Below are 10,453 nucleotides of genomic sequence, written 5' to 3'. Positions count from 1 at the left end.
TAACCTGGGGAAGATTGCTGTATTTACCTTCTGGGATTTTAACTCCGCTTCTGAGATAAGGCTGGATGTGGAAGACAGGGCCAGTAACCTGACATTTGCCAAAAGCGGGGATGAAAGCACTCCTGTGTTTCACACACAGCAAAAATATAATTGTTGTTTTAAAGTCAATAGAATATTTGATTAAGAAAGAAAATGGTTGTTGGTTTAAGGTGTGTGCACCCCAGCACCCAGTACAGTGGACGCCTTTATAAATATTTGCTTGTGATGATGACTTGCAGCTTTCAGTGTTGAATGCCAGCATCTCTATTTGAGGCGTCTGGAGCTGATCAGTAGTAGGAAGACAGTGCGAGGGGGTCTCGGCTGTGGTGGAAGAGGCAGTGGCAGGTAGGGACAGGCATCCCTGAGCCACATTCTGTGTGCTGGGAATAGGACACAGACTATCTCCCCTCGGAGAGCGCACCATTCGAGGAGAAAGGAAATGGTAATGGTAATAAGTCCTGGCTCCAGCTCCCAGTTCTCCTGTGTGTGACCGTTGGGATTCTGAGCTAGTCATTTTGCCTGTCACCTTCCACAAACGAAGATGGACACTGCAAGATGGTAAGGCACCTCTCTTTCCCCAGTGTGATTATTGACCAACCAGTAGATGCAGAGAAAAACAGAGCTAGAGAGACCCTGTTGGTTCCAGAGACGGACTCCGTCTCCCCGAAGAAAGGCTCAGCATGCTGGCGTGCTGCCTCCTGAGAAGAGCCTCCGATTTACCTCCTCCTTCCTTTTATCGTCTCAGTGTTTGAGCAGGAGAGGAGTGGCTAGCCCATAGGGCTTTGTCTCAGGTGACAAAGTGTGTCCCATGTGACAGGTGTGTGCTTTATTTCTAGCTTTATTGAGATATAATCAACATAACACTATAAGCTTAAGATACATAGACTGATGCTTTGATATATGTTTACCTTGTAAAGTGATTACCACAGTAAGGTTAGTGAAGGCATCGCCTGCCATAGCTACCATTTTGTGTGGGTGTGTGAGGAGAAATTTGAAGTAAGCTTTTACAGTATTCGTCTTTCTCAGACTTATTTCACTGAGCATAATGTCCTCAAGGCTCATCCATGTTGCTCTAAAGGGCAGGATTTCCTTCTTTATTTATGGCTGAGTGATGTCCCCCATTGTGTGTATGTGCCCCTCACTTTCCCTATCCATTCAGCTGTCACATTAATGGAGCAGTGTTCAGACTTTTTGGTCTTAAAACCTTTTATACTTTTAAAAGTTATTGAAGACCCAAGGAGCATTTTAGGGAAATTTTTGGACTATATCTGTCAATATTTACCACATTAGAAGTCAAAACAGAAACTTAAAAAATATTAATTTACGGGCCCCTGGGTGGCTCAGTCGGTGAAGCGTCCAACTTTGGCTCAGGTCCTGATCTCACAATTTGTGAGTTCCAGCCCCATGTCAGGGTTGGTGCTGGCAGCTCGGAGCCTGGAGCCTGCTTCAGATTCTGTGTTGCCCTCTCTCTCTTCCCCTCCCCCATTTGCACTCCATCTCTGTCTCTCTCAAAAATAAACATTAAAAAATTTTTTTTTAAATTAAAAAAATTTTTTTAAATATCAATTCATTAAAAGTACCAAGAAGCCTATTATATGTTAATATGAGTGACATTTTTATGAAAACTAACTACTTTAAAAATGTAATGAGAAGAATTTTACATTTTTGCGAATCTTTCATATCTGGCTTCATAGAAGGAAAACAGCTGGAATCTCGGCTCTGCTTCTGCATTCCATCTGCTCCAATGCGTAGCTTTGGTTGAAGGAGATAAAGAAAATCCTGCCTCGTACCGATAAGCAGCTTAACACAGGAGAGGAATCTGAATCGCCTTTTCAGATAATTGTGGATCTTCTTTTTTGATAAAGTCCACCCTGTACTCCTGAGAGATTGAGACTGGAAAAACGTTTGACTTTGTAGGCCCTCTGAAAGGGTCTCAGGAATCTTGATTACCCGTTGAGAACCATCTCTTCCCCATTTTAGATGTCAGAATCCTGAATCCTTCATTTTTTTTTTTAATATTTTTTTATTTATTTCTAGAGAGAGAGAGAGAGACAGTGTGAGCAGGGGAGGGTCAGAGAGAGAGGGAGATACAGACTCTGAAACAGGCTCCAGGCTCTGAGCTGGCAGTCAGCACAGAGCCCGACGCGGGGCTCGAACCCACGAACCGCGAGATCATGACCTAAGCGAAAGTCGGACGCTTAACCGACTAAGCCACCCAGGCGCCCCCTGAATCCTTCATTCTTAAGAGTCTCCGACTCTTCCTCTTAGCTGAGAACGGGAGCTGAGAATGGCCCTCACGGCGATCCTTTTATAATGCTTTGTAGAGAGATGGCCCCCTGTTGTGCCCACGGACCTGTGGAACTGTCACCTGGGTCACCTGTCATCTCCCAGAGCTACGGAATTGCCCTGTAATAGCACTGCAAATAATACTCCTTACCGGGGTCTTATGAAGATTACATAAGATTTTAAATAAGATGGTACTTTGCAGAACGTACATCAAATCATAAGTGTAATATCACTCTGATAAAATAGGCGTATGGTGTTTTGGCAGTTTGCAGCATGATGCAAGTTTTTTGGTTTATTTTTGTTTTCCCCTTCAGTGCTGAGTTTCAAAGTATGATTTTTAGATAACAAAACAGGTTCCAGGAACAAAGGAGCAGATAAGAGTCTGCATTTAGGTAGTGTTATTTCTGATTCCTGAGAGTACAGCAAGGACTAATTGGTCCTTGGGAACTAGAAGCAGATCAGCCCGAGCAGGCTCAATCTGCAAAACTTCCCTGTGGCAGTTTAAAGTGTTGTTTAAAATAAAGTCTAACATCTGAAATCTGGAAACTGGAATCGAATGCCACTGTACCTTCCTCTTCCATTTTTGCTTGTAGACTCGAGAAATTTCTTTGAGCTGGCTTCTCTTGGGGCCAGTCCAGGATGAGGGTGGCTGTTGATGGGGGCAGGGAAAGCAGTCCGATTCCCAGTAGTACTGCACCACATACCTGCGTAAAGGTAATGGTTTGGCTTTGGTTTGGCTTTGAACCGGAATACATGCAGGCAATTTCCCAGTTTAGGAGATAATTGTCAGCATTTGCAAAATCTCTGGGCCTTCCGTCTTTTTCCCCTGGAACAGAGACCTTTGGCTGAGTTCCCAACGTCCCACCAGCTCCTACCACCAACAGGACCCAACTGGGTTATGAGGACCTGCTTTTATTGTCTGCTTCAGAGGACAGTGCCCTGTCGCAGGCATGACGTTCCCGTCTGGCCAACGGGTGTGCCCTGTGTCAGATGGATCAGAATGGGATGGGAGAGGAATGCTCTCTCAGACTTGTGAAGTTCTTTCTTCCCTGAAATCTATCATATTTAAATGATGCTTGGAGCAGCCACAGCTGTGGTAAAGCAGACACTTAAGAGGGTGGACGAGGAGGAAGAGGCAAAGAACCCGGGTTCTTGACTGTGTCATTGGAGCACTGAATCACCTAAAATTGGGGGGCCCTGCCTCTATGTATAAGCCACTTAGGGAGTTGATTTCCTTTCACTTGCGGCTGAAAGCATTCTCCCTGATACGCCCACTTTAAAGGAAACCGCCTGACCTTCAGGGACGGAGGAGGGAGGGGGCTAGGCAAATTTGCAGCCTGGAAGATGTCTCTTGCTGGAATCCTTTTCCTGGTGTCTGGCTGCATTTTGACCATTTTGTTGGCCTTTTATTTCTTCTGCAGGATAAGGGTAAGGGAATTCTACATTAAGTATTTGGTTAAGTCCTGTGAAATAGTAAGGGAACAGATAAGATGTCTGCGCCATTTACAAAGTGTGGGGGTCTGGACGTGGGGCGATGGCACCCTCTGTCACACAATATGCACAGTGGTGCATAGTATGGCCTTCTTCTGCCACAGATAACTGATTTCCTCATGTGCTTCCCAGTAGCTAGACCCTGACTCTGTCACCCTTATACCCAGGCACATGGTGTAATGTGCCTCCCCACAATACTGAAGGTGACCAATTATGAAGCATCGATCTATGCCAGGAATTGTGCTAATGACATTGTATATTACCTTATTAAATTTTACAGTAAGTACAATAGGTACTCATACAACCTAAATTTTAATAAGAAAACTGAGGCTGGAGTGATAAATATCATTTGCCTGAAGTCACATGGCTAATGCAGGATAGACAGAGGTTCAAATACACGTTTGAGGGCACCTGGGTGACTTTCCATGCTTAAAGAAGCATCTAACTTCGGCTCAGGTCATGAGCTCTTAGTTTGTGAGCTTGTGCCCCGCTTCTCTCTCTCTCTCTCCCCCTCGTGAGATTCTCTCTCTGCCCCTTGCTCACTTGTGCCACCCCCCCCATCAAAATAAGGTTAGATAAAATTAAATAAAAGAAACAAATACACGTGTGACTTGAAAGTTCTTTTAACTAATATAATCTATGCCCTTAATGGATATTTACCATATACCTGTCACTTAGATATGTTAAAATAGGAATTATTGTTGTCCCTGCCTATTCCTTCATTTCTCTTTTCATCTTGGGGAGATGTACTGGGACAGAAGGCACATATGTGATTACCTGAATATTGGCTTTTCCCTAGAAATGGCCTTTAGTAGTATCTAAGTTATGAATGCCTTCAGCTGTAAGTAATGGAAAGCACAACTAACTGTGGTTTAAACAAGATAGGGCCTATGTTCCTCACATCGTAGGCAGCCGGCTGTGTCTAGGCTCCTACTGACCTTCATTATATTTGGCTTTTGGTACCACCAACTGGCTCTTGGCAGCCGCATTTGTCACACTCCCGTCCAAGGCAGAAAGACAAAAGGCCAAAAGGCAGTGCCAACTGAGTAGGTCTTGTCCTTTTATCAGGAAAGTAAAAGTACTCCAGGAGCCACAAGGAAGGCTGAAAAAGTAGGAAAACAGGATTGTTGGGAACGACTTAGACCAATCTTGATTTACCACTTGGGGCTCACCATGCTGTCAGTCAAAAACACAGTTGGAATCGAGTTGCTAAGAAGCCTGCTAGAACTGCAAGCCATGTGTCTCAAAGAAGCAGAGGCCATTCAAATTTGGGAAGGTGATGGAGATACGCCATCTTGCTGAGAAGACGGCGGAACCATACGGAGACCGAGAGCTGGTTTCCTTGGACTCTGCTACTCTTCTCCCTCTGCTTCCCTCATGTTTCCATCAAGTGTTGGCTTTCAAAGCTCTTTCATATCCCTACTTAGTTGATCCTTCCCATCCCTTTGAAGGAGCTTAGAAAGCTTCTGCCTTGGTCTTGTGAATAGAAACTGGGCATCAGAGAGACCTAAGTAATATGCTTAGGGTTATACCCAACATTTGTTGGCCAAAAGGAAACCACAGACTTTCGAACTGTGCCAGAGTTCTTTTACCAGACTCCATTGCCTTGCCTGATACAGAGATTTGCCTTGTAGATTCACACTTAAACCAGAGCAGGGGGACTTCCTGCCCAGACACCCCAGGCATTCGGTCAGGCGGGCCCAGCTACTCAGCTCCCTAGTGAGGATGGCTCTGCCTTTCAGGGACAGCTGGGCGGAGCCCAGCCTGCATAAAGCTATCCAAGTCCTCAGGGAGAAAGGACATGGGCCTATGGAAAGTAGCAATAGAGAAGTGCTCCAGGACTTGAGTAGGAATGTTTTCCCAGGTTGATTTGACCCTATCTTTCAGCCACAGAGTTCCTCATCACTTTGGTCCTGGCCATCATGTTCCTGCCTTTCCAGGCTGGATCTGAGAGTGCCTCGGAGCCTTCTGACACACAGGGAAGAACACTGTGGTGTGAATAGTGTGTTGAATCACCCTAGTGACAAGATATCTGTGCAGCCGGAAGAGAGTTTAGGTGGTGGAGTTAGTTACTCTCAGTTTTCCATAGTTTGGGGACCTCTTCCATCAATATTAGGATACCAAATGAGTGGGGGTTTTTTTGTTTTTGTTTTTTTTTTACCTTGTAGGAGGAGAAATCCTTTGCCTTAGCTAGAGATTGTTACGTAGTGAGATTTTGCCAATATAAATAATAATTATAGCAGAATTATAGTATTTAAAACACTTGAATACCTGATAAATATATTCTCAATTTTTCCTTTCTTCCATGAGAACATCTTTATCAGCCTGCAGGATCTCCGCTGGTTTTCCCTGGGTTTGTGGGTACCCATCTATGTACGTGTGCAAACTCACCGAGTCCCTGTTTGGATTTAGGCCATTTAGAGCCAAACCTGTAGAAGTTTATGGAAGTTTGGCTGTGTTGATTTGCTCTTTGCAATCTGTGATGGCTGTGAATGGCGAGAATAGTAACATGGGGCTGACTTCCGTTAACGCCCATAAGGGAGAGGAGCTCTACCATGGCCCTCCTGGTTAGTCAGGCTTTCAGTCCCTTGCTGTCCCGTTTTCATGCCCTGGGCTGGGATTCTTGTCAGGCAGCTTTCACTGCCTTGTGATCTTTAATCATTTCACTAGGAGAGCAGTCCACTACTGGTTTTTTCCTTGAGTGCATTTGAAAAAAAAAAAAAAAAAAAAAAAGCCACTGTGCGTATTTGTTTTTCTCCCAGTACATGTTTCATTTAGGAAGGCCATGCAGTTGTATAATAGGTCAGATACTTACCTTGAGTGGAATAAACAGCCCTTTGCTGATGTATTGTTACAAATACAACTGCTTTCAGGGTAATTGGGTTCTAAGGCAGTTTACCAGGCTGAAGGGTAACTAGCACCCAGATACAACCCCAACCTTTAAAACTATGTTTATCCTGAGAAACAGTCTTTTCATCATCTCAGATAGTGCCAGACCTGAGGCTGTTGAGTGGCAGATTAATGTGGCTCTTATTCAGCTGAGTCTACAGCCTGGGAGAGGGAAGTATCGGATCTATAATATGTTTAAAGCAGACAGCTAATAAGGATCTAAACCAATCTTTTTGGCTTTCACCCACAGCCTATTTTTAAAAAGTGCTTACAGAGCAGAATCTATTGGGATATTCAGAAGTTGAAACACCACACACATATTACTATGGGGCAAAGTTGCTATTTATGGGAATATAAAATTTTACATCATTGTTCTCTGACGCTTATTGCCAAAACGTGTTGCTTAGGGGGAGTGATCACTATACGTGGATGGCTGAATGTGATTTTTGATGCCTATGGGGAAAGAACTGTGGAGCGTTTCACGGGACAGAGGCTCTTCCTTCAGAAAGGCATCAGTTTCTTTTCCCAGCTTTATTGACAAATAATGTACAAAGCTGTACATACAAATTAAACTAATTCACAAATAAAATTGTGTATATTTAAGGTGTACAATGTGATGATTTGATGCATATATGCATTGTGAAGTGATGACCACACTCGAGTTATACATCCGTCACCTCACATAGTTATAATTTGTGTGTATGTGATGAAAACACGTAAGATCTACCATGTTAGCCAATTTCAAGTGTATAATACAGTATTACTAACTATAGTCACCATGCTGTACATTACATCCTCAGAATTTATTCATCTTATAACTGAAAGTTTGTGCCCTTTGACCCACATCTCCCTATTCTTCTGCCCTTTAGCCCCTGGCAACCACCATTCTACTCTCTTTTATTTCACTGTTTTAGATTCCACAAATAAGTAGATCATGCAATGTCTGTCTGTCTTTCTTTTTTTATTTATTTAAAAAATTTTTTAATGTTTTTTATTTATTTGTGTGAGAGAGAGACACAGCGTGAGCAGGGGAGGGTCAGAGAGAGAGGGAGATACAGAATCTGAAGCAGGCTCCAGGCTCTGAGCTATCAGCACAGAGCCTGATGTAAGGCTCTATCTCATGAACCGTGAGATTATGACCTGAGCCAAAGTCGGATGCTTAGCTGACTGAGCCACCCAGCCACCCCGTATTGTCTGTCTTTCTGACTCTGGCTTATTTCACCTAGCTTAATGTCCTTTAGGTGCTTCCATGCTGGATTCATGGCAGGATTTCCTTGTTTCTTATGGCTGAGTAATATTCCATTTTGTGTTTGTGTACCTATCCTTGATATCTGTATTTAAGTATAAATATATAGTTATATCTAGATTTGTAGATAGGTAGATTGATACCATATTTGCTTTATCTGTTCATCTCTTGGTGGACACTTAGGTTGTTTCTGTACCTTGGCTATTGTGAATACTGCAGTGCACATGGGAACACAGATATTTCTTTGAGGCTGGTTTCTTTTCCTTTGGGTATATACCCAGGGATTGTTGGATCATATGGTAGTTCCACATTTAATTTTTTGAGGAACCTCTGTACTTTTTCCATAATGGCTGTACCAATTTACATTCTCCCCAACAGCACTTATTATCTCTTATCTTTTTGATAATGGCCACCCTAACAGATGTGAGGTGATGTCTCATTGTAGTTTTGATCTGCATTTCCCTGATGATTAATGATTTTGAACAGTCTTTTAATGCACCTGTTGGAGATTCATGTGTCGTCTTTGGAAAAATGTCTTTTCTATCTTTGCCCATTTTTAACAGGACTATTATAATTATTGAGCTGTATCATTTCATACATATTTTGGATGTCTATCTGGTAGACAGCTTGCAAATATTTTCTCCCATTCTGTAAGTTGCATTTTCATTTTGCTGATTGTTTCTTTTGCTGTGAAGAACCTTTTTAGTTTGATGTAATCCCACTTGTTTATTTTTGCTTTTGTTGTCTGTGCCTTTGGTTGTTATCCAATAAATTGTCACTAAGGCCAACATCAAGGAGATTTTGTACCATATTCTAGAAGTTTTGCAGTTTCAGGTTTTACATTTAAGTCTTCAATCCATTTGGAGTTAATTTTTGTAAGTGGCATAAGAGAGAGGCCTAAAAGGTAGTATTTTGTCTTACAATATGAAATATACTTGTTTTAAATTATCTAGAAAGTAAAAGAATACACACGTGACACACTTAATGGGGAAAAAACGGATGTTTTTAGATTGCAAAGTATGTTGTTACTATAGAAAATTCAAAAGCCTAGAAAATATTATTCCTGACATCTAGTGCCATATTGCTTGAACTATGTAAGGTTTCATTACATCCATACTTTATAGATGAGCAGACAGGTGTGGAGTGGCTAGGATTTGCCCCAGATTACCCAATAAGAACTGGTAAAATCTGAATTCCAAACCCTGATAGTTGGATGCAAAAGTCAGATCATCTAGGGATAATAAATCTTAGCATTGCTTTTTCTTTGGAATGTGTATCATGAAAATTAGGTCATAGGGTATGTAATGTGTTGCAGCTTGCTACTTTCACTTAGTATTACATTGAAGAAAATTTTCAGATGCCATTAGGAGTTCATTAAAAACATTTGAGGCTATTAAAATTCCATCAAATTGATATACCCTAGGAAAAGTCATTTTAATACTTCTTCCATTGTAGTTATAATTCTAAAAATTGATAAAAAATGGCATAAAACTCTGGAGAGCTCCTCTTCTTTGAAGTCATGGTCTCAATTTTAAAATGTATGCCATTGTAATATTAGTAAGGCAGTTCCCTTGCCTAGTAGATTTCACAAAGACCTCGATTACCAGTTGATTGCGAGCCAGGAAAGGTGAATACATTCCCCCCACAGCTAACAAATTTNATGGTGGGGGTGGGGGGGTGGGGAGGAGGGAAGGCACTGACCCTGCCAAGAGGATCTCTAGAAATGCTAGTAGGGTCAAGCAGAACCATGAAGGAGGGCAGCATTTGTGAAGATACATAGATGTGTAAATAGAGAGGACATGAAGTTTAAAAGCCCTGAGCATGCCTTTGATGAACCGTTGTTAGTCTTGGATGGTACAGTCTATCTTGACACTAGAGATCTAAGCTTTAATATATTTTCCTTGGTCTTTCCCTGTATTCAAAGTAGCCAGATGCTTACCTTTTACATGCTGGGCTAAATTTGACAATTTAATGCTGAAAATTTTATCGTTGTAGATAAAAAGTCAATAAAAGAGTAAAGGATACTGGTTTTTCTATTTTCTGTGACCTACATGCTTGTGCATTTTATATCTGAGTGTGCTATTCAGATGGACAGTTCTCAGTTATACCCATCCTGAGAAAGCGGGTGATTATTGCATTTGCTTTNTGGGGGGGTGTGGGGGGGGGGGGGGGGGGGGGGGGGGAGAGAACATAGGTCAGCTGAAAAATAAAAATAAATTATTACTTTGGTTAATTTTCAAGGATGCCTGTGCTTGTTTCCATTTTATAGATGCCTTTGTCCTCTCCTTTTAGCTTTTGCTTCCTCTTGATAGAGAGGTAGCATGCTGCCGTGGAAAGAGAGAAAGCTTTTGTGTCATATAGTCTTTCTATTTGAATCTGGATTCCTCCATTTACCAGCTCATTTACATAATTTTGGGAGCCTTCATTTCTTGAACTATAAAACAAACTCGATAATGCCCAGTATCCAAGTTCTCCTGAGGATTAAAGAGCTATAACCTAATG

At 42.0% G+C, this 10,453-nt stretch overlaps 1 protein-coding gene across 1 annotated transcript in view; it reads left to right on the top strand.

The window, feature by feature from the left end:
* Positions 1 to 3,275: 3,275 nt before the first annotated feature.
* The window catches only part of ARFGEF3 (ARFGEF family member 3), a 153,186-nt gene continuing 146,008 nt past the window's right edge, over positions 3,276 to 10,453 (top strand). The window contains exon 1 of the mRNA XM_077776166.1: positions 3,276 to 3,299. Coding sequence (XP_077632292.1) covers positions 3,276 to 3,299 — 24 coding nt within the window. The remainder of the gene's footprint in view (positions 3,300 to 10,453) is intronic.

This window comes from Crocuta crocuta, unplaced genomic scaffold, assembly GCF_008692635.1.
Source record: "Crocuta crocuta isolate KB4526 unplaced genomic scaffold, BGI_CrCroc_1.0 scaffold25, whole genome shotgun sequence".
NCBI classification, from domain to species: Eukaryota; Metazoa; Chordata; class Mammalia; order Carnivora; family Hyaenidae; genus Crocuta; species Crocuta crocuta.
This window is presented reverse-complemented; position numbering and strand designations above follow the sequence as displayed.